The sequence below is a fragment of the Microtus oregoni genome, unplaced genomic scaffold, assembly GCF_018167655.1.
Source record: "Microtus oregoni isolate MIOR12 unplaced genomic scaffold, Mior012 000008F_ref0000371, whole genome shotgun sequence".
In the NCBI taxonomy this organism is placed as follows: Eukaryota; Metazoa; Chordata; class Mammalia; order Rodentia; family Cricetidae; genus Microtus; species Microtus oregoni.
In genome coordinates this window covers 53,810,364-53,835,328 of record NW_024543067.1, presented here as the reverse complement: position 1 = coordinate 53,835,328, position 24,965 = coordinate 53,810,364, and the positions used below count along the sequence as shown (strand labels likewise).

At 37.0% G+C, this 24,965-nt stretch overlaps 1 protein-coding gene and 1 pseudogene across 1 annotated transcript; one reads left to right on the top strand and one right to left on the bottom strand.

Moving 5' to 3' along the window:
- The first annotated feature begins 1,679 nt into the window (after window positions 1-1,679).
- Window positions 1,680-2,541, top strand: LOC121451387 (annotated as a pseudogene).
- Window positions 2,542-19,708: 17,167 nt separating this feature from the next.
- LOC121451808 (olfactory receptor 143) lies at window positions 19,709-20,659 on the bottom strand. The gene has a single exon (XM_041657572.1). It carries the CDS (start codon window positions 20,657-20,659, stop codon window positions 19,709-19,711), a length of 951 nt encoding a protein of 316 aa, XP_041513506.1.
- Window positions 20,660-24,965: the final 4,306 nt, after the last annotated feature.

Below are 24,965 nucleotides of genomic sequence, written 5' to 3'. Positions count from 1 at the left end.
ATCCCTCTTTTTAGTTAATGTTTACTAATGATTAAGACTATAAATCATTTTACCTACAGTAAAATTTTACTCAGAACTAATTATTTATGTAGCTATAGATTTGAAGGTAAAAAATCAAGATAAAGATTATTCAGTGCTCACCTTCATTCACTTGCAAACTTCCCTAACATTGGAGTTTATGATGCCTTCCTCCAAAAAGTGGTCAGAGGTCCAAAGTTCCTAATAATGAATCTGGTAACTGCAATCTGCAGACAATGTGTCTGACTTGTTCGAAGAGGTTTGTTTGAGAAAATGACACAGTTATTGTTTGGGAATTTAAAAAGATTCTTGTCTCATATAAAGAAGAAGATAGCCTTTTTTAAAAATAGGTATCCCATATCTCAAGGTCAAGATTTTTGAGAAAAGCTATTAGTAACACAGAAACTTATTCTCTTCTTTGTGATATCCTCCATGTTTTATGAGTCCCTTGAGGGTAGAAATTGTGAGGTCTGTGCCATTGAACTAACACCAGTCCTTTGGAGATTCAACATTCTACTCAATTTATAATTTTCCAGGAGGAGTATCTAGTCCCCAGGGCAGAACTGAGAGTGGTCCCCTTTGTCATTCTCTTCATTAAACTCTGAACAACTATACAAGAGGAAATATCCAGGGAAATTCTCACTTGCAATTTGTAGTTTTCCTACAGCTTCAGTAATAAACCATTGACCAAGGATTAATACTGTACAAAAATCATTGTATGAAGAGGATAAAAGTATGAATAGACTCTCTAGTTAGTACAAATTTACATTAGAACTTTACACTTCCTATCTATGCACCTCTAGACTATGCTTGTTCTTTTTTGTTTGTATCTGTATCCTCTTATGAATAACTGTAAAACAGATTCATAAAAATTGACTTAAGTTTTAAATTAGTAGTAAATTTTTCAGTTATCATGCAGATATTTGTGAGTCCATACTGTGCAAACAATAATAAATCCAAATACATAAAATAAAAGATCTATTATGTCTTTAGACAATTTATACAATGTATTAAAAGGATACTAGATACAAGTACAGTCCTCACTAGTGGATAAGGAGGTAAGTGACCTGTATCCCAACCAAGCTGTCCCAGTCCCCAGAGACTGATCCTTAGGGCACACCCCATTACCTTCTCCCTTGCCTATAGCCACGAAAACTCTACCAGAGCACAGGCTGCCCTCTAACACTCCTTAAACCCACATAACCACCCCAGAATCGATTACCTGTCCTGGGCTCCATATGTTTGCCTAGAACTTCAGAAGAAGACATGCTTTACTGGAGGCCAGGCTGTATCTAGGGACTCAAGGCAAGACACAGAACAGTACCTGGTAACACTCCTTAAAGCTCACCCAACTACCTCAGCCTGCACTTCCTCCCCAGACTTCATATTCTAGTCTACAACTTTGAAGAAGACTTTAGCTTTACTGGAGATCAACCTGGATCTAGACACCCAAAGTAACAAAAACAGCAGTAGAGACACACTACTGTACCAGAAGACTTACCAGTTACAAATTTGGACATTTAGGCCAAAGGACCATAGAGGAAACAAAACACCATTCCATGAAGAATTAATGCAGGAATCAATACCTAGACTTATAATCATCCCAAATCCAGATGTTTAAACATCAGTGTAAAACCACACTCAATAACAAAAAAGGCAATATGCCATCACTAGAACCCAGGTATCTTACTACAGAAAGACCTTAACAATCATACACAACCAAAGCACAAGAAAATGACCTTAAAATAACTTTATGAAGATGATAGAGATACTTAAAGAGAAAATGAAAAAAAAATCCCTTAAAGAAATTATGGAAAAGACAAAGAAAATTTGGAGGAAATAAAAAAATTCTATGAGGCCACAGTCACCCTGATGTGTAAAAGACAGAAAGAATCAATAAAGAGAGAGAATTATGGCCTGATTTCACTCATGAACATTGATACAAAAATACTCATCAAAATACAAACTGAATCTAAGGACACATGAAAAAAAATCATCTATCGTGACGAGTAGGCTTCATTCCAGATATGCAGGGATGTTTCAACATATGAAATTTGTCAACATTCTCCACCATAAAAACAAATTGAAAGAAAAGCTTGCATGATCATCACATGAGAAGATGAAAAATCCACCTCCCCTTCATGATAAAAGTCTTGTAGTGGGACCGAGGGAGATGTGGAGCTGGAGTTAGAGACCGAGACAGCGGCCCAGAGTGGCCTCCCGAGAAGCCACGGAAGCATGATAGTGGTGCTGCTGACTTGGAGCAGGTGACTGACTATGCGGAGGAGAAGGAGATCCCGAGTTCGAATCTGAAGACCGCTATGTCCGTCATTGGAGACAGATGGTCCAGGGAGCAAAAAGCAAAACAAGAGTCGGGAAAAGGAACTGGCGAAGGTCATGATCAAGAAGGAAGATCTGGAGTTGATAATGACAGAGATGGAGATCTCTAGAGCAGCAGCAGAAAGGAGCTTGCGGGAGCACATGGGCAACATTGTGGAGGCTCTTATTGCCCTAACCAACTAATAATGTGCACTTTCAGACATTCTGGACTGATTACTAAAGTAAAGTGTTTTGTTTTTCTGTTAAAAAAAAAGTCTTGTAGTGATCAGGGACACAAGAAACATACCTAAACATAATAAAAGCAATATACAATAAACTAACTGCCAATATCAAATTGGCAAACTTACAAAGCAATCTTACTAAAATCAGGAACAAGACAAAGCTATCCATTCTCTCCATATCTATTTAACATAGTGCTTGATGTTATAACACAAGAATAAGAAGAAAAAATGAGATAAAGGGAATACAAATTGGAAAAAATTCAAACTTTTGCTATTTGCAGATGATATGATAGTATACATAAACAACCTCAACAATTCCACCAGAAAACTTCTACAGCTTATAGATAACTTTAGTCAAGTTATTGGATGAAGGATTAACTCAAAAGATATCAGTAGTACCCCTAAATACAAATGATAAATGGACTGAGGAAGAAATAAGAGAAATAGCCTTTATAATAGCCACAAATAGCAATATCTTGGTGTAACTCTAACCAAGCAAGTGAAAGTCCTGTATGAGAAGAACCTCAAGTCTTTGAAAAAAGACATTAGAGACGTCAGACGATGGGAAGATTCCCCTATGCTCATGGATCAGTAGAGTTAGCATAGTAAAAATGACACCTTACCAAAAGCAATCTACAAATTCAATGCAATCCCCATTAAAAATCCAATAAAAGTCTTTACAGACCTTGGAAGAACAATACTTAATTTCATATGGAAAAACAAAAAACCCAGGACAGCTAAAACAATTATGAACAATAAAAGAACTTCTGGAGCTTTCACCATCCCCAATTTCAAGCTCTACTACTGAGCCATAGTATTAAAAACATGATGGTATTGGCATAGAAACAGACAGACAGATTTATGAAATGTAATTGAAGATCCACATATAAATCCAAATACCTATGAACACCTGAATTTTGAAAAAGAAGTCAAATTTATACAATGAAAAAATAAAGTATCTCCAATAAATGGTGCTGGAAAAGTGTATCTTGGCATATACATTTATATCAATCATCCTGCACAAATCTCACTTCTGAGTGGACCAAAGACCTCAACATAAATCCAATTACACTTAACCTGATAAAACAGAAAGTGAGAAATAGTCTTTAATACATTGGCAAAATAGACAACTTCTTGAATTAAACACCAATAGTGAAGACACTAAGATGTATAATTAATAAATGGGCTTTCCTGAAACTGAAAACTTCTATAAAGCAAAGGAAACTGTCAATAGAACAAAATCACAGCTTACAAAAAGGGGAAACTCTACATTTGACTGATTTCCAAAATATTTATTAAAAAACTCAAGAAACTAGACATCAAAAAAATCAAATGATCCAATTAAAAATGGGGCACAGATCTAAACAGAGAATTCTCAACAGAAGAATTTCAATGACTAAGAAACATTTAAAGAACTGTTCAACATTCTTAGCCATTAGGGAAATGCCAATCAAAACAACTCTAAGATTTTTGTCTTACACCAGAAAAAATGGAAATGGCTAAGATCAAAATAACAAATGACAGTTTAGGGTGGAGAGGATGTATAGCAAAGACAACACTTCTCCATTGCAAGTGGAAGTACAAACTTGTGCAGCACTTTAGAAAAAAAGCAAGGAGGGCCTAAAAGGAGAACACTTGGATCTCCCCAGGAAAGAGAAATAAAAGAGATCTTTTGGGTGGACTGAGGGCATGTGGGGATGGGAATACGAAGCATCAGGTTGGTGGGGGGTGGATGGGAAGAGTTCTAAAAGAGCTGACTGAAAAGGGGGACCTGTCACAGGGTCCATAAAGAAACCTGGCTTAGAAGAAACTCACAGTAATCTACAAGGATGATACCAGCTAATATTCCGAGCAACAGTGGATATGTAGCCTAAAGTGTCCATCTCCTGTGACCATGTTACACTTCCAATGGAGGGATTTGACATGACCTAGTCACATAACCTCTAAAGTCTGTGATGCTAATGGGATGTACTGGAGTAAGGGGTCATAGAGATTGTGGGAATGGCTGATTCATGACTGGTCCAGTCTGAGATCCATGCCATGAGGATAAGTCCACTCCTGACACTGCCAAGAGTACGAGGACCCACAGGCTGATTATCTCAGAGACCAAGAATAAAAACCAAACATTATTGGAGGAAGAAAGTCAACATAATTATACCTAATGATGATATTCTGCTATACTCATAGAATGTTGACTACCCCAATTGTAATCAGAGAGCCTTCATCCAGTAACTGATGGAAACAGATACAGAGTCGCACAATCAAACATTAGGTAGAGTTAAGGGAATCCTACTGAAGAGAGGGAGGAAGGATTGTATGGGCCAGAGAGGTCAAGGACATCGCAAGAAAACCCTCAGAAACAACTAACCAGGACTTATAGGAGCTCATTAAATCTGAACTGACAATCAGAGAGCCTGCATGGGACAAACTAGACCCTCTATGTCTATGTGACAATTGTGTAGCTTGGTCTACTTGTGGGACTTAAAACAGTGGGAATAGGGCCTGTTACAAACTCTTTGACTTTTGGGACCCTATTCCTCATACTGGATGTCCTTGCCAAGTCATAATACAAGGGGAAGTACTTAGTCATATTGCAACTTGATAAACCATACTTTTTTGATATCCATGGGATATCTGCCACTTTCTAAACTTAAACAGAAGAGGGGTAGATTGAGGGAAGTAGAGGGGAGAGGGAATGGAAGAAAAGAGGGAGAGCAAACTGTGGTTGGAATACAAAATAAATAAATATATTTAATTAAAAATAGAAAATTACTAGAGGCATTAAAATACACCAGTGTTTGCCCCCTTATACTGTTCACATTCTTATTAAGATAAATAGTGTTTCTTGTCTTGACAAATGTGGAGAAACTAAAATCCATGCTGTACTATTGTTCTGTGTATTAAAGACAAAACAGAATCTTAGTACCCTACCATCCGTGCTATGCTCTTCTCCTCCACTGTAGACATCAATTACAGACATCAACTGTAGTCTTTAATATCTCTACACCTATTATCAAAGGTACATTGCATAGAAATGGCAAACTATTGGGGAAGAACATTCATTATCTTCAGTTGTGTGTCCACTGGAAAATCTAGCAGGCAAAACACATGATCATATCCCAGTTCAGCTCATGAAACACATGCATAATATGGTGACTCCTAACTGCCTTTACATGAAATATGATCTTTAATAAATGATCTCAATAATACATCACAATTCATATATAATTCCCATCCTAAGATCCATAAAAGCTCACTGGACAGGACAATATTACTCTTGGAACCTACCCACTCTTAGGAGTCTTTCTAACTTTTTCTTGATCAGTCTATATTCACTCTGTTCATTTTTTGTCTGCGTTTCTTTATTCATCTTTGACATAAGGTGATGAACTAGAAGTCACTAGATCATGGTGACTTTGGTGACCATTGAGCATCCTAGCTCACTGATTTAAACTCGCTGTCCTGAAAATGTTTCCTTATAACATTTCTATAATTATCAATGAAACCAATAGCTATCTAATCTACCCAGGGTAAGTTTTACACTCGGCAATATGAAGCTGAGGTTATTCCATGCTATTTGATGGCCTGCAGCTTCTTTCTTCCTATTTCATTGTGTGAATTCACAAATTAATGTGTCAACTCGCTTGATCAATAAAAACAATTTTAACAGTTGGGAATTTCTGTAGACCTGAAAAATAATGCTATAAATATTTCACACGAAGAGGGGGAAGGGAGAAGGGAAGAAGAGGAGAGAAAGAGAGAGAGAGAGAGAGAGAGAGAGAGAGAGAGAGAGAAGGAGGAAGGGGGAAGTGAGGAGAAAGGCAGAAACTGCTTCTCAGAGAAGAAGACAGGAAAAGAGAGAAAGCTCAGGGCTGAAGCTGAAGATCAGCCTGCTCCAGAGGATGGGGGAGAGAGTGGGCGTGGCTTGTCTCTTAAAGAGACAGAACAATCATTACAGTGGTCCTTGTTTTCCTGGTGTCCTTGACCCTTTGGCTCCTATAATCTTTCCTTTCCTGCTTCTTAGGGGTTACTCAAGCTCTGTTTAATGTTTCACTGAGGGTTTCTATAGCAGCTCTCATAGGTAACAGAGGAAGCCTTTCTGATGATGATTGGGATAGGCACTGTTCTAAGAGCATAGTAGAATATCATTAGGAATCATTTAATTGACTTTTTCTTTTCTTTTTTTTCTTTGTCAGTTGTATTTGGTTCTATATTAGGTATCTGGCCAATCGGGTTTCCAGTTCCTGGTCATTCAGACAGTTTCATGTGTGGGCTCCATTTTGTGGCATGGGTCTCAATTTAGATCAGTCATTTTCCCCTTGACCAGAGGACATAGAGCTGAAACTTACTTTTATTACTACAAGGTTATTGTCTGTTTCTGCCTCAAACAAAGGTACCACCTAGGTTTAGAACAGAGAGTTCTGCACGCTCAAGGTTATTATCAACAGGTGTGGCTCAGGTTTTCCCATGGCTTTTGAGGACAAGGAGCTTCTTTCTATTTTCTTATTTTTGTTTGTTTATTTATTTATTAAAGATTTCTGCCTCATCCACGCCACCACCTCCAATTTCCCTCCCCCTCCGCCAACAAACCCCCCCTCCCTCATCAGCCCCAAGCACAGTCAGGGTTCCCTGCCCTGTGGGAAGTCCAAGGACCATCCACCTCCTTCCAGGTCTAGTAAGGTGAGCATAAAAACAGCCTAGGCTCCCACAAAGCCAGTATGTGGAGTAGGATCAAAACCAAGTGCCATCGTTCTTGACTTCTCAGTAATCCTCATTGTCCACTATGTTCAGCAAGTCCGGTTTTGTCCCATGTTTTTTCAGACCCAGTCCAGCTGGCCTTGGTGAGTTCCCTATAGAACATCCCCATTGTCCCAGCATGTGGGTGCAAAACCTCGCTGTCCTGTGTTCCTTACTCATGCTCTCTCTCCTTCTGGTCCTAATTTGGACCTTGGGATTTCAGTCCGGTGCTCCGATGTGGGACTCATTCTCTGTCTCCTGTCATCGCCTGATGAAGGTTAATATCCAGGAGGATTACTATATGTTTTTTTTGGGTTCACCTTCTTATTTAGCTTCTCTAGGATCATGAATTATAGGCTCAACGTCCTTTGTTTATGGGAGAAACCAATTATGAGTGAGTACATCCCATGTTCCTCTTTTTGGGTCTGGCTTACGTCACTCGGGATATTGTTTTCTATTTCTGTCCATTTGCATGCAAAATTCAAGAAGTCCATGTTTTTACTGCTGAGTAGTACTCTAATATGTATATATTCCATACTTTCTTCATCCATTCGTCCATTGAAGGGCATCTAGGTTGTTTCCAGGTTCTGGCTATTACAAACAATGCTGCTATGAACATAGTTGAGCATATATTTTTGTTGTATGATAGGGCATCTCTTGGGTATATTCCTAAGAGTGGTATTGCTGGGTCCAGGGGTAGGATGATCCCGAATTTCCTGAGAAACCACCACACTGATTTCCAAAGTGGTTGCACAAGTTTGCAATCCCACCAGCAATGGATGAGTATAACCCTTACTCCACAACCTCTCCAGCAAAGGCTATCATTGGTGTTTTTGATTTTAGCCATTCTGACAGGTATAAGATGATATCTTAAAGTTGTCTTGATTTGCATTTCCCTGATATCTAAGGAAGTTGAGCATGACCTTAAGTGTCTTTTGGACATTTGAACTTCTTCTGTTGAGAAATCTCTGTTCATCTCAGTGCCCCATTTTATAATTGGGTTGATTAGCCTTTTACGGTCTAGTTTCTTGAGTTCTTTATATATTTTGGAGATCAGACCTTTGTCAGTTGCCGGGTTGATGAAGATCTTCTTCCAGTCAGTGGGTTGCCTTTTTGTCTTAGTGACAGGGTCCTTTGCTTTGCAGAAGCTTCTCGGTTTCAGGAGGTCCCATTTATTCAATGATGCCTTTAATGTGTGTGCTGCTGGAGTTAAACGTAGAAAGTGGTCTCCTGTGCCCGTGTGTTGTAGGGTACTTCACACTTTCTCTTCTATCAGGTTCACTGTGTTCAGACTGATATTGAGGTCTTTAATCCACTTGGACTTGAGTTTTGTGAATGGTGATACATATGGGTCTATTTTCATTCTTCTACAGATTGACATCCAGTTATGCCAGCACAATTTGTTGAAGATGCTCTCTTTTTTCCATTGTATACTTTTAGATCCTTTATCTAAAATCAGGTGTTCACAGGTTTGGGTTCAAGTCTGGGTCTTCTATTCAATTCCATTGGTTGACTTCTCTCTATTTATGCCAAACCAAGCTGTTTCCAATACTGTAGCTCTGAAATAGAATTTGAAGTCAGGGATGGCAATGCCTCCAGACAACCCTTTATTGTATAAGATTGTTTTCTCTATCCTGTTTTTTTTGTTTTTCCATATAAAGTTGATTATTGTCTTCTCCAGATCTGTGAAGAATTTTGATGGGATTTTGATGGGGATTGCATTGAATCTATAGATTGCTTTTGGTAGAATTGCCATTTTTACTATGTTGATCCTCCCAATCTAAGAGCAAGGGAGATCCTTCCATTTTCTGGTGTCCTCTTCCATTTCTTTCTTCAAAGACTTAAAGTTCTTGTCAAATAGATCGTTCACGTCTTTGGTCAGAGTTACCCCAAGATTTTTTATGCTATTTGTGGCTATTGTGAAAGGTGATGCTTCTCTGATTTTCCTCTCTGCTTCCTTATCCTTAGTGTACAGAAAGGCAACTGATTTTTTGGAGTTGATCTTGTATCCTGCCACATTACTAAAGGTGTTTATCAGCTGCAGGAGTTCTTTGGTAGAGTTTTTGGGGTCGCTTATGTATACTATCATATCATCTGCAAATAACGAAAGTTTCACTTCTTCCTTTCCAATACGAATGCCCTTGATCCCCTTATGTTGTCTTATAGCTATTGCTAGAACTTCAAGCACTATATTGAAGGGGTATGGCAAGAGTGGTCACTCTTGTCGTGTTCCTGATTTTAGTGGGATGGCTTTGAGTTTTTCTTCGTTTAATTAAATGTTAGCTGTCGGCTTGCTGTAAATAGCTTTTATTATATTTAGGTATGACCCTTATATCCCTAATCTCTCCAAGACCTTTATCATAAGGGGGTGTTGAATTTTGTCGAATGCTTTTTCAGCATCTAATGAAATGATCAAATGTTTTTTTTTTCAGTTTATTTATATGATGGATTACATTGATAGATTTTCGTATGTTGAACCAGTCCTGCATCTCTGGGATGAAGCCTACTTGATCATAATGGATAAATTTTCTAAAGTGTTCTTTGATTTGGTTTGCCACTATTTTGTTGAGAATTTTTGCATCGATGTTCATGAGTGAGATTGGCCTATAATTCTTTCTTGTTTAAGTCTTTGTGAGGTTTTTGTATCAGGGTGACTGTAGCTTCGTAAAAGAAATTTGGCAATGACTCTTCTGTTTCTATATTGTGAAATACCTTAAGGAGTATAGGTATTAGCTCTTCTTGGATGTTCTGGTAGAATTCTGCATTGAAAACAACTGGTCCTGGGAGTTTTTTGGAAAGGAGGTTTTTGATAACAGCTTCTAATTCTTCACAACTAACGGGTCTATTTAGATCGTTCACCTGGTCCTGGTTTAACTTTGTTATATGGTACTTATCTTAAAAATTGTCCATTTCTTTTGCATTTTCCAGTTTTGTGGCATACAGGCTTTTGTAGTAGGATCTAATGATTCTCTGAATTTCCTCTGTGTCTATGGTTATGTCCCCCTTTTCATTTTTGATCTTATTTATTTGCTTGTTCTCTCTCTGTCATTTAATTAGTTTGGATAGGGGTTTGTCAATCTTTTGATTTTCTCCAAGAACCAACTATTTGTTTCATTGATTTTTGGATTGTTTTCTGTTTTCTATTTTGTTGATTTCAGCCCTCAGTTTGATTATTTCCAGTCTTCTACTTCTCCTGGGCACGTCTGCTTCTTTTTTTTCTAGAACTTTCAGGTGTGCTGTTAAGTCTCCAATGCTTTCTCCGTTTTCTTTAAGTGGGCACTTAGTGCTATGAACTTTCCTCTTAGCACTGCTTTCATCGTGTCCCATAGGTTTGAGTATGTTGTCTCTTTATTTTCATTAAAGTCAAGGAAGATTTTAATTTCTTTCTTAATTTCTTCCTTGACCCAGGTGTGGTTTAGTAGTTGACTGTGCAGTTTCCATGACTTTGTTGGCTTTCTGGGGGTAGCATTGTTTTTGCCTTCTATCTTTAATTCGTGGTGAGATGATAAGACACAGGTGGACACTGATATTTTTTTGTATTTGTGGAGGTTTCCTTTATTACCGAGTATGTGGTCAATTTTCGTGAAGGTTCCATGAGCTGCAGAGAAGAAGGTATATTCTTTCCTATTTGGGTGGAATGTTCTATAGATGTCTGTTAAGTCCATTTGATTCATTACCTCCAATAATTCTCTTAATTCTCTATTAGGTTTCTCTCTGATTGACCTGTCCATTGCTGAGAGAGGTGTGTTGAAGTCTCCTACTACTAGTGTGTGTGGTTTGATTTCTGTCTTGAGTTCTAGTAATATTTCTTTTACATAAGTGGGTGCTTTTATTTTAGGGTCATAGATATTCAGTATTGAGACTTCATCCTGATGAATAGTTCCTGTTATGAGTATAACATGTCCATCTCGATCTCTTCTGATTGATATTAGTTTGAAGTCAGTTTTGTGATTGGAATTTGTTCGCTTTGCTGTTTTCTTTGATCAGTGCGTTTATTTTCTCTATGGTGTCCTCAGAATCTGAGATTCTTTCTTCTATCTCTTGTATTCTATTTATTATGTTTGTTTCTGTAGTCTCTGCTTGTTGACCTAGATTTTCCATATCCAGCCGGTCCTCAGTTTGTGTTTTCTTCCTTGCTTCCATCTCAGTTTTCAATTCTTGAGCTGTTTCCATTACCTGTTTGATCGTTTTTTCTTGGTTTCCCAGGGTATCATTTATGTATTTACTCATTTCTTCAAACTTTTTGTTGTACTTCTCATCCATTTTTATAAGGGCATTTTTTACATGTTGTTTAAGGGACTCTATTGCTTTCATAAAGTCAATTTTTTTCACTTCTTCTGTGCTAGGGTGTTCAAGTCCTTCTGTTGTAAGATCATTGGGTTCTGGTATTTTCATGTTGTTTTTCAGATTGTTGGGTGAATTCTTGCCTTGGCACCTGCCCATCTCCTTCTATCGATGCTATCTAATGGATCTTTTAAAACAGGATCAGGTTTCCCTGCTGTCCAGGGGCACTGCTTACAAAATGCCCTCGCTCCGTTTCCTGGCTCCTTAAGCAGGCCAAGATCCCTCTCACCACTCAGAAGGGTCTTCAGAAACAGGACCAGGCTCCCCATTCGCCAGGGACCTTGCCAACAAAAGGCCTACCACTCTGCAGTCCAGCCACCAAAACAAAGAATCTCCCGCTGCCCTCTGCCCCGAGCTCCCGACCCAACACCCAAACAGGCTGAACTGGGTGATCCCGTGGCCCTGCGGAAAGAAGGGTGAAGGAAGGAAGCCCCTGGGTGCAAGCTGGGATGGGCCAGGGAGAGAAAGGTCACAGCAGAGGAGGAGCAGCCCCAGTAGAGGGGAGCAGCCCCCTGAGACTGACCAGGGAGTCCAGGGGGTCGGGGAATGCGCTGGCTCCATTTCCTGGGTCCCGCCATGGGTCAAGAACACTCTCACCACTCAGGAGAGTCTTCAGGGACAGGGACAGGCTCCCCGTTCTCCAGGGACCTCGCCAACAAAAGGCCTACCACTCTGCAGGCCAGCCACCAAAAAAACCTACTTGATTTAGTTGTAGTGGGATGATCTGCTCTCAGTGTGGGCTTCACTGTTTCAAGCTTGTACTATCAAAAAATGTGCCGCGTCCTCTGTGTCTGCACCGCATCCACCGCCTCTGTGCTGGTCTCTGCGCCAGTCACTGAGCCGCGTCTGAACCAGTCTCTGTGCCCTCTTTCTATTTTCTTGTGTGAATATAAAAGTTAATATGTCAACTCACTTGATTAAAAAGAAGAACAATTTCATCACTTGTGAATTCCTATAGACACGGAAAAATGCCATAAAAAGAAGCTTTGGCAGTTTGAGATGTCAATCAAGTCAAAGGAAGTAAATCTGAATAGTTGTCTTACTATCTTGCATCTTTTCCAGCAATGAATCACTGTGTGTTTATGTGTACATGTGTGTGTATGTGTGTGTGAACAGTTGACACTGCCAGATTGTTCTATATGTAGCAATGGGTTTGGGTGAGTTTTCAGTTTTCTGATAACAAATGTACTTAGGAATATATTCAAGTGTTTGTTTTCAATCTTCATCATTTTTTACATAAGTGTCCTCACAAAGCCTTCTTGATGAAAGAATGAAAAAAGCAAACTGTATTTTGACTGTGCAGGCCAAGGTTTAAGTGGCTTATTCTGATTAAATGATCCAGTTTGCATATTTTTCATAGTTGAAATTTAAATATTCTTAGTATAATATAAATAAAATTCACTTATCATTAGTACAATTTTTAAATTATCCTCATTATTTGATTTTATTGCTTTCTGTTAAAAATGTCTTCCTCCAAAACTAAAGATTAGTTTTTAAAAAGTGGCATATCAACCATCTTTTCTAGTGGATTATTCTTCTTTGTTATAATACAAATCTAGACTTAAAACCTAGGGTTACCTACATTTTTCTCATACAAGTACTTTATAATAAATTTAATTCTGAATCTTATATTTATGGCTGTAATATATTTTAAGTTTGCATTTTATGAAATGTTTAATTGTCTATTATATGTTTACATATTTTTTACCAAATCCTCTGTGCTTGTATGTGTGTATGTATTTTTGTGTATGTATGTGTGTGTTTATGTGTTTATATCTATAAGTATGTATGAACATATGCCATGATGCTCCTGTGAAGGTCACGCTTGAGTGTGAGTTCTTACATTCTACCACATCAGAGTCTGTATCTGTCTTCTGAATACATATGGATAGCTGGTCTGTTTCCTGTCTCCATAGGTAATCTCCATGAGGGAATGCAGGGATTATTGAAGCAGACACTACTGTTTCTGACTGTACATGGGGTCTGAGAATATGAACAAGGGTCTGTATCCTAGTGCAGGAAACTACAGCATCAGACATATAAAAAGCCATTGTGGTTGTTATCAGCTGTAGGAGTTCCCTAGTAAAATTTTTGTGTCACTTGTTTATCAAAAAAAGATTTAAGAAAATAATACTGTACTGATAACCCTCAACTTGTTGACTTTTTTGCAAGTATAAAACTAAGACTTATTGTATTATTAACTCATGCTAATAGTAAATGCCTAAATACTTGAATCAGTGGAATAAAATTAAGTCTCCAGAAATTGATCTTAATAAAATTGCAAATTGTTATTTGCCAAGGTGACAGACATTTTCATCATGGCAGGGAGCATGACAGTATGCCAACAGATATGGTGTTAGAGCTGACAGTGCTATATTTTGTATGTAACAGGAAGTGACCTGACAGTCACAATGAAATAAGCTTGAGCAAAAGAGCCATCAAAGCCCACCCCACAGTGACACACTTCCTCTAAAAAGGCGACACCTTGTAATGGTGTCATTCCCTTTGGGAGATGTTTTCTTTCAAACCAACACATTCTACTTCTTGGCCCTCAAGGTCCAACTTCAAAAAGTCCCCATAGTCTATAACAGTTCAAACTTGTCTGAAAGTTCAAAGACTCTTACAATATTTGTGTAATCCCCTTGTAAAATAAATTCAAAAAAATAGGTCACATACTTCCAACATATAATAGCACAGGATATTCATTACCATTTCAAAATGCAGGGAAGAGAGCATAGTGGGGAAATACTGGACAAAAGAAAGAATGAAAAACCAGCTTGGTAAACTTCAAAATCTGTAGCTCCATGTTTGATGTCAAAACACTCCAGTCTCCAACTCTGTTCAGCTTTGCTGACTCCAACACACTTCTTTCTCTTGAGCTGGTTGCATTCCTTGTTAGCAACTCTCCTGAGCAGGTATCCCACAACTCTGGCATCTCTAACATCTTGGGGTCTCCAAGGCAATTTAGGATTCAACTTCACAGCTTCACACAATAGCCTCACTAGGCCCCCATTCAAGGACACCACTGACACGGTACTGACCTCAGTGGATTTATTCCAGAACTCCCTTTTTTTCCATCCTTAACTCCAAAGTCAGAACCATGTGGCCAAAGCTGTCACATTCTGCTGCTTCCTGGGGCTGAAACACGCCCCCAATTGTTTAATTTCATCTTTATCAGCTTTCTGTTTTCCTTCACAGCCTAATCTTGGCTGTCCTTGACCATGCTCTTTAGACCAGGCTGACCTCAAAGGTAGAGATGTGCCAGCTTTTACCTTCCCAGTACTAGGATTAAAGGTGTACCTCACTACACCCAGTTCTAAGGTTTTCTTTAGTTCCTTTCACAAGCCAGAAATTTAGCTGGTGTCACCACTCCCTAATTCTACTCCTAAATCTCTTTATGTCCTTGAACATAGGATTTAGCTCCATTCCACTTCCTAGAGCTTATTTTCTCCTAAAAATTTGCTTATTGTAATATACCCTGCTCAGCTTACTCCTTTTCATTAGGCGGTTTTGAGATTTCTTCTTCCAATGGAATTAATCCAAAACTCTTCACTTTAGCCTCAGGTACACAGCTTCAATTAGGAAAAATGGCATTACTTTCTTCATCAAAATATCACAAGAACAATCTCTAGGCTGAAACGTCTTGATTGAGCCTCTGATAGTTCACATAATGCTTAGCACTTCTGTCTTCCATGTTTCTCCATGTATGGCCCATTAAGCAGTGTGTAAAACATTTCACTGCTTTCATAACTCAAAGTACCAAAGTCTAAATTCCTTCAAAACTTACACATGGTCAGGCCTATACCAGAAATACCTGATACCAACTTTCCCCTCAGTAAGGGTTTTCATTACAGAAAAGAGACAGGATGACCACAGCAAAACTTACAAAGGAAGACATTTAATTGAGGGTGCTCAGTTAGAGTTTCAGAGGTTCACTCCATTATCATTACGATGTGAAATATGGTGGCATTCAGGCAGACATTGTGCTGGAGCTGGGAGTGCTACATCTAGCAGGCAACGTGAAGTCAATGAACAGCTACACTGATGAAGCTTGAGCAAAAGAGACCACAAAGCCCACCCCAACAGTGACACGCTTCAAGGCAAAACCACCTAATAGTGCCACTCCCTTTGGGAGTCATTTTCTTTCAAACTCCCACAGGGGAAAAAAAAAAAGATGTTCCATGCCATGATAAAGTTTAATTAGAAAATTGTCTATCTATAAATTTAGTCCTAAAAAGGGTACTAAAAGGAAAATTCTAACCACAGGAGGTAAACCACACACATGAAAACAAAGGAAATAAGTAATCTTACACCAGCAAATCAAAAGATGTTAAACACACACTGTCACATACAAGCACATACACACACATGCACATACACATGAACCCATGCATACCACCACCACCACAAACAACAGCAACAAAATGACAAGATTCTACTCAAATAACAACAAAATAACAGCCATTAGTCATTGACATCTCTCAAAATTAATGTCTCAATTACACATACACACTAACAGAATGGATATGAAAGGGAATCCATTCTTCTGCTGAATAAACTCTCAATATCAAGGATAGACATCACCTCAGGGCAAAGGTTTAGAAAATGGTATTTCAAATGAATGGCCTTAAGAAGCAAGCACAGTAGCTGTTTTAATAACTAACAAAGTAGACTTCAAGCCAAAATTAATCAAAAGAGATAGGGAAGGACACTACACATTCATCAAAGGGAAAATCCACCAAAATTGCATTTCAGTTCCTAACATCTATGCTCTAAACACAAGGGTACCCAAGTGTGTAAAAGAAATGATATTGCAGCTTAAATCCCATATTAACCGACCCTCATACACTGACAGTAAAATGCTTCAATACTTCACTCTCATCGATGGAAAGGACAACTTGACAAAAAATGAACAGAGAAATACTGGAGTTAATATACTCTATAAACCAAATGGACCTAATACATAGTTACAGAATATTTTACCCAAACACAAAATATTATGCCTTCTTCTTTGCACCTCGTGAATCCTTATCCAAAATTGACTGAAATCACAGACACCAAGCAATTCTCCATATACAAAAAAATTGATATAGCTCCCTTTATCCTATCAGACCACCATTAATTAAGTTGAATAATAAAAACAACAGAAACCTAACAAACTCATACTGAATGAAAAATGGGTCAAACAAGACACAAAAAGAGACATTTAATCTTTCTAGAATTCGGTGAAAATGAACACAAAACATATTGAACTTATGAGACACAACAAAAGTGGTGTTCTGAGGAAAAAATATAGCACCAAGGGCCTACATTAAAAATTGGTGGAAATATACAAATTAACAAAATAAAAATGGAAAGGGGAAAATAAAAACAGACACTTTGGAAGTTCATAAATACATCATAATGACATACTTTAAAAATCTGTGTTCCATAAAACTGGAAAATAAAGAAATGTATAATTTTGAATCAAGATAGGATAAACAATTTAAATAGACCTATAACTTTTAGTGAAATAGAAGCCGTCATTAAAGTTCTCATCCAACCAAAAAGAACCCATTCTATATGGTTTTAGCATGGAATTCTTCTGCACTTTCAAAGAAGAGCTAACATCAATACTTTTCAAATTATTATACAAAATAGAAACAAAAGGATCATTGCCAAATTCATTTTATGAGCTTACACAGTTACACTGATACCAAAACCACATAAATAAATGTTCAACAAAAAAAAGAATTACAGACTAATTTCCCTGATGAATGTAGGTGTGAAAGTACTCAATAAAATACTGCAAACCAAGTTCAAAAATGCAACGAAAAGATCATCCACCATGATCAAGTAGCTTCATTCCAGAGATTTAGGAATAGTTAAAATCTTAAAAGAAAATCTGTAAAAATAATCCACAGTATAAACACACACACTGGAAGGCAACAATCACATGGTTATCTCATTGAATGCTTAAACGTTCTTTGACAAAAATCAAACACCTTCCATGATAATAGCCCTGGAGAGGGTAGTGATACAAGTGGCATATCAAAACATAATAAAGGCAATTCACAATAAGCCTATAGACAAGATCAAATGAAATAAAAAAAAATCCATAGCAGTTTCACTAAAATCAGGAACAAGGCAATGTCACCCACACTTTCCACACCTATTCAATATAGTACTTGAAATCTTATCTAGAGCAATAAGACAACTAACGTAGATCAAGGGGATACAAATTGAAAAGGAAGAAGAAAGAATGTCATTATTTTCAAATGATATAATAGTATACATGTGACCCTAAAAATTCCACAAAGAATTCTTATGACTAATAAGCACTTTCAGCAAAGTAGTTGATTAAAAAAATTCATTAGTGATTTCGTATACAAATGACAAAAGGAATAAGAAAGAAGTCAGGGAAAAAACACCTTTCATAGCAGCAATATATTGCAAAACAATAGAAAATACCTTGGTTAATACTAACCATGCAAGTAAAACGATTGAATGATAAGAATTTCAAATCTTTGAAGAAAATATCAGAAGATGGAAAGATTTGTCATGCTCATGAATCAGTAGGATTAACATAGTAAAAGTGACCATCTTACCAAAAAAAAATCTATACATTCAATGCAATTCTCATCAAAATTTATGGAAAAAAAAACTCTGAGGAGTAGATGGGGGTGAGGTAGGGTTAAGATGAGGGTAATGGGAGGACAGGAGGGAAAGAACTGGGAATAGTATATAAAATATGATTGTTTTAAAACATAATAAAAACCATATTAACATGAAAAATTGCAATAAATGGAAAGAAGTAGAAAATATCATCCTAAGTGAGATAACCCAGATCCAAAAAAGTAAATATGTCATCATTCATTTATAAGTATATATTAGTCATGAAGTAAATGATAATCAAGCTATAATCCTTAGACACACAGAGATCAATCTTAACCTTATTTTTATTTGCTTTGTATGTTAAGTTTTAAAATCATAGGTGTGTATTTTAAAAATAAATATTTGGGGCTGGAAAGATGACTCAATGGTTAATAGCAATGGCTGCTCTTCCTGACCCAAGTTTGACTCCAAGCAATCTCATCCGTGCTTATAATGTCTGTAACTCTAGGATTTTATGTCCTCTTTCCTCTGTGGACACTGCATGAACACAGGCTATTTGCTAATTTGTTCTGTACCAGGCTGTGCTGCTCAAACTTGTGGTATTTTGTAGAAACAAGAGAAAAAGAATAGGACTAATACATTCTCTGATAACCATAAAAGTAAAATGTATGGCAGATTTCCATCCTCTATTTCAAAATAAAATGTTAGGAAAAGAACCATTTCAAATAATTCCTGAGATTTTGACAATTTTACCATGTCCACGATTGCCTTCTCATCTCTTTCAGTGAATATGCAGTTAATAAACCTTTCAAATAAAGAAGTAACTTAAAGTTATATCAGAAAACTAAGAAAGAAACAAATTAGAAATAAAACATAGAACTTTAGGAATTTTATTTGCTGGAAAAAAAAATCCATACACTCAGTAACATGAAGAAGATCCAGCTGTTAAGACCTCTTGATACTCCTGATGAAAGTAAATGAATTACTTTCTCAGTACTTAAATGGTGGATTCTGAGTGCCTATAAATCTATTGCTAGGGAAGATGACACTGTCTTCTTTCCTCCACATATACCTTTATGCATATGGTAAACTTACATTCAGGGATGTTCACACATATAAAATTAAAATATAAATGTATAAATATTTTTAAAAAAGATCTGAAAGAAAAATTACTAAGAACTTATTCTTATTCTAAGTTCTTAATCTTCTGTAGGCAATGAACTTCAGATCATCTTAGAAATACATTGAACCTGAGGATGTCTCATATCCTCACAGGTCATACAGAGTTATAGTGTATGGTGGAAAGAGAAAAGTGGTGTTATACTCTAAATTCCATCAATGCTAATGAAGGTCAATGAAAAATTAAATAAAACTACAATACAGGTAATAAAAACCAAGAAAAAAAACATATCAAACAGGGAGAGGTGGGTTTAAAGGACGCGCCATGGGATGAATCAGTTTGCTAATCTTTTCCAGGTTCTCTTCACAGCAAGCTTGACATCCTTGTTTCTGAGGCTGTAAATGAGAGGATTCAACATGGGCACCAATAACGTATAAAACACTGAGAAGAATTTTCCCTGGCCCACAGTCCCAGCAGATGATGGCTTGACATAAGCAAGCAGCCCAGATCCATAGAAGACACTGACAGTTATGATGTGAGACCCACAAGTACCCAAGGCTTTGGACCAACCCTTACCTGAGGACACATGAATAATATTAAAAATAATCATAACATATGAGATAAAGATAATGAGGCAGCATAAAATGATAGCTGTCCCCACTACGACAGAGCTCATAAGTTCATTGACATAGGTGCTACTGCAGGAGAGCTGGAGGAGAGGGAAGATGTCACACATGTAGTGGTTGATGATGTTAGAATCACAAAACCTGAGCCTGATCATACACCCTGTATGAAGTATGGCACTAGCAAACCCCATTAAGTAAGAACCAAATATCAACAGACAACAGATCTTGGGGGACATAACAACTTTGTACAAAAGAGGCTGACAGATGGCCACATAGCGATCATAGGCCATTGCTGTCAGCACATAGCTCTCTGAGTTCACAAAAACACAGAAGAAAAACAGTTGAGTCATGCATCCTTTGAAAGAAATGATGTTCTTCTCTAAAACAAAACTCATCAGCATTTTCGGAGTGAAGACAAGTGAATAGCAGAAATCAATGAAAGATAGATTGAAGATAAAAAAGTACATGGGAGTGTGAAGGTTTGAGTTTAGGCAAATGAGATTCATTAAGCTCACATTTCCCATCACAGTGGCTGTGTAGTTCACCAAGAACAGAACAAATAAGGGCAGTTGGAGCTCAGGTTGGTCTGTCAGTCCCACAAGAACGAACTCTGACACTGAAGAGTCATTTTCCGTAGTCATTTGTTTCATGTGTAGCATCTGTAAGAATTTATATAAAAAGCAATGTTAAACCAATTTTCACTCCAAGATCAGAGTTGGATTTATTGATTTCCAATTTTGAGTGAAGGAATACAGAGTACAAGGGAATCTCTAATTCTTTCCTCTATTCATGTTGTGTTTATCACTCCAGAAACATTCTTTGAACATTATTTTGTTCACTAAGTGTTTATTAAGTATTGAGGCTTATAAGAGCTATGCATGCATTTTCTCAGAATTTATGACTTTTATAGATATGGTTTGGAAGGAAAATGTCAAGATAAAGATTATTCATTGCTCACCTTAGTTTATCTGAATTCCTCCCTGACATAAGAGTATATGGTGTCTTCTTCCACACTGTGCTCAAAGGGTCAAACTTGCTATAATGCAGATAATTGCAATCAGTGCAGACAATGTGTCTGATGTTCTATAAGAAGGTCCCTGGAGTTAATGACATGGATGCTGTTTGACAATTTCACAAAGATTCTTGTCTCATACAAGAAAAGAATATAATTATCTTATATGACTCTCTAATGTCTCAAGGTCAAGATTTCATAAAAATCCCTTAAAAACATAGAAAATTATTCTCTTATGATATTTTCTATGATTGATTAATACCCTGTGGGTAGAAATTGTTCAGTCTGTATCATAAAACTAACAGCAGTCCTTTAGAGATTCAATGTTCTACTCAATTTATAAGTATCTAGCAGGAATATCTAATCCCCATGGCAGAACTGTGAGTGGTCCCCTTTGTCATTCTCTTCATTAAGCTCTGTACAATTCGGCAAGAAGAAATATCCAGGGACATGTTCACTTGCCATTTTCAGTATTCCTATTATTTTAGTAATAAACTGTTAACAAAGGATTAGTACTATACAAAAATAATGGTCTAAAGAGGATAGAAGTATAAATATGCTCTCAAGTTAGTAGAAATTTACATTAGAGCTTTTCACTTCACAGCTTATGAAACTGTACACTATGCTGATTCTTGTTTATTTACATCTGTATATTCTTTTCTTTTTAGAGATGAGGATTTTTTTTTGTGTGTGTAGCCCTGGCTGATCTGAAACTAGCTGGAGGTCTAGATGATGTTGTCCTTGAACTCACGGAGGTCAGCCTACCTCTGCCTCCCAAGTGCTTGGGGTAAAGACAGACGTGTACCATGACCCTGCACAGCTGCCTATTCTTATCAATAATTATAACATAGGTTTATAAAAATTGACTTAAATTCTGAGCCAGTGGTAAATTTCTAGATTATCATACAGAAATTTATAAGTCCAACTTGTTCAAAAAATAATAATTTAAAATTCATAAAATAAAAGATCTCTTATGTTTTGAGATAATTTATACAATGTATTAGTTTACTAGTTACATGAAAATATATTAGCAAGTGTTTGTCCCTTTATACTGTTCACATGTTTACTCAGATAAGGAAAGTTGTTATTTGTTGTGGAAAATTATTTTAAAGTGTGTTAGAGTTGTTTATGCTGTAAAACATTTGTTTTACTAATGCAAAAATGTATTGCATTCTTTTATGTTGCATTTGTTTAACTCTGTGGGAAGCTATGTTACTTTGCTTGACTAAAACACCTGATAGTCTAATAAAGAGCTGACTGGCCAACATCAAGGCAGGGGAAAGGATAGGAAGGACTGGTAGGCAGAGAGAAGACATGCAAGGTGAAACCTGGAATAGGAGGGAGACGAAGCAAGATAGAACAAGGAGAGGGGGACATCAGGGTCCACATACCCAGCTACACAGCCAGCCATGGAGTAAGAGTAAAAGCAAGATATATATTAAAAATAGATTAAAAACAAAAGGTCCAGAGGTAAGAGTTAGACGGGATAATTTAAGAAAAGAAAAGCTGGCAAGAATTAAGTCAAGCTAAGGCTGGACACTTATAAGTAATAATAAACCTTATTGTGTGAATTATTTCGGAACTGGGTGGAGGGCTCCCCCAAAGAGTAAAAAAGCCAAAAGAATAAAAAACAATAACTATTATTTTGGCATACCAACATGGGGCTCAAATATCCATCTAGAACCTGAGAAAAAGAAGAAAAAAAATGACTCCTTTAAGAAACCCTGCTGTATGCCAGAGCACTTAAACAGCTTTTTTTACACTAAAAAGAAACAAAAAAACTAAGTCAAAACACCTACCACAGTGCAGATCACTGGCATTCCATAGCTGTGGGATTGAATGTAGTTCCTGGTCAAATGCACCTCTAAATACGCTGTGAGCTTTAGGTTTGGCTCTCATCAAAATAGAAGCAAATAAAATCAGCCAAGAGAGCCAAGAACAGATTCCAAGCGTAGCTTAGTAGTCTAAAGTTTGCTTCTGTGGGGGGAAAAAAGGCTCAAAGAAATACAGTAAGAAAGGTCATGACGGAAAAGCTCTAAACAGGTTCCAGTGTACAATGTACTTAGGCTTAAGAAAGGAAAAGGAACACTTAAAGGAATAATAGTTTGAAAATAATAACGACTTTAAAGGCAGAAATAAAACTATAAAGAAAAATATGAGATGAACAATAGACAGTAATAGTCGGTATCCTATATGTTGTTGCGTTGATTTTGAATTTTTTTATTGTTGATAAGCAAACAACTGCTAAGAGGCATGGGACTGAAAGAACTGAAATCAATTAGCCTAGATATTTTAAGACTGCCTTCCCTTTGAGACGGAAGTCAAAAAACGTATCTGTAAAATGGAACTTAAAAGATGTGTTGCTTTGGAGAAGCAGTTTTGCTTTTGTTCCCATAGATAACAAGAGGTTGTGGATTTATTCCAGGTTATTATGGATCAGATTTCATCAAGGGAGAACTCCTGGAGCTTGACAGGTGATCTATAAAAACAAAGACTATTGCTGGTCTTCCCAGACCTTGGCCATTATCTTAAATTTTTTCAGGGATCCTAAAGATACTTTGTCCACAGACAATAGTAAGCAGTCTAGAAAACATGGAATCCACAATCTCAAGAGTTGGGTTGTGGGAAACAAACATTTGGTTATTTCATAAGTGATCAATGTTTGTCATCATTTCGCGGGATAAAGGACAAAAATGAAATTATTAATCTTAGAAATTCTGCATTGGCATGGGTTTTTGATATTGGACTTTAGTCTATTGATACAACATTAAAATTAATTCTGCTACACGGTATATATGTTTCTAATTTTGTTTGGGGCATTGTGCTTATGCACTTCATTTATAAATGCAACATATAAATAAAAAATTAGGCTAGTAGTCAACTATAATAATTAAACTTGTAGTCACATTAGGTATATTTTCAGGTTAAATAGGTATATTTTAGATAGATGATTTTCAAACACTTCAAGACCTATAGAATATGGCATGTAAAATGCTTTGTTAAGCCGGGCGGTGGTGGCACACGCCTTTAATCCCAGCACTCGGGAGGCAGAGGCAGTCGGATCTCTGTGAGTTCGAGGCCAGCCTGGTCTAGAAAGAGCTAGTGCCAGGACAGGAACCAAAAGCTACGGAGAAACCCTGTCTCAAAAAATCAAAAATAAATAAATAAATAAATAAAAGCTTTGTTAATTTAGGGCTTTTCATGACAATTTACTTCAGAAATGATAGGCATTGAGGAAACTCCTTATGGAGTTTGCTGTCATTGTGGCAAGGTTAGCCACAGGGGGTAAAAATGATCTTGTTTTTGACTGCGAACAATATGGGTATGAGGATTGGACAAGCAGGACACAGAGGAAATTTGTTAAAACAAGGTAGGACAGTTCTTCAAAATTCCTGCTTCATAGAAGATTCTGTTGTATATTCTGCCAGACACAGAGGAAAGCAACTTAGGAACTTTGCCAATACAAATCAGGACAGCCCTTAAAATTTCCTGCTTCACTGAAAATTGTGCCAGATACTCTAGGCCTGTAGGCTGAAGATAAGTGTTCTAACATTGCAGAGCAACTTTTGGTCAAAGTCCAGGCAGCAAGATGTTTTTCTGTTGTTAGACAAAATTATATCCTTATGGGTCTTTGATGGAGTTGAAGACTAGATAGTTAGAATTACAGATTTCTTTAACTATGAAAGAAAGTAAGTTAGGTGTAAAACTTTGGATTTACTGAGATATGATAGGTAATGTAGTATTTTCTCTGATTTTGTTAAATGCAAACGACTGGACATTGTTAATGTAATTACTGCCTGTGTTATCTGTGTATATTTATTATACTTACTGTATATAGTTTTCCTATGTTTGTTAAAACCTTTTATTTTGTTTAGACAAAAAGGAAGAGATGCTGTGGAAAATTATTTTAAGGTATATTACATTTGTTTATGCTGTCGAACATTTGCTTTACT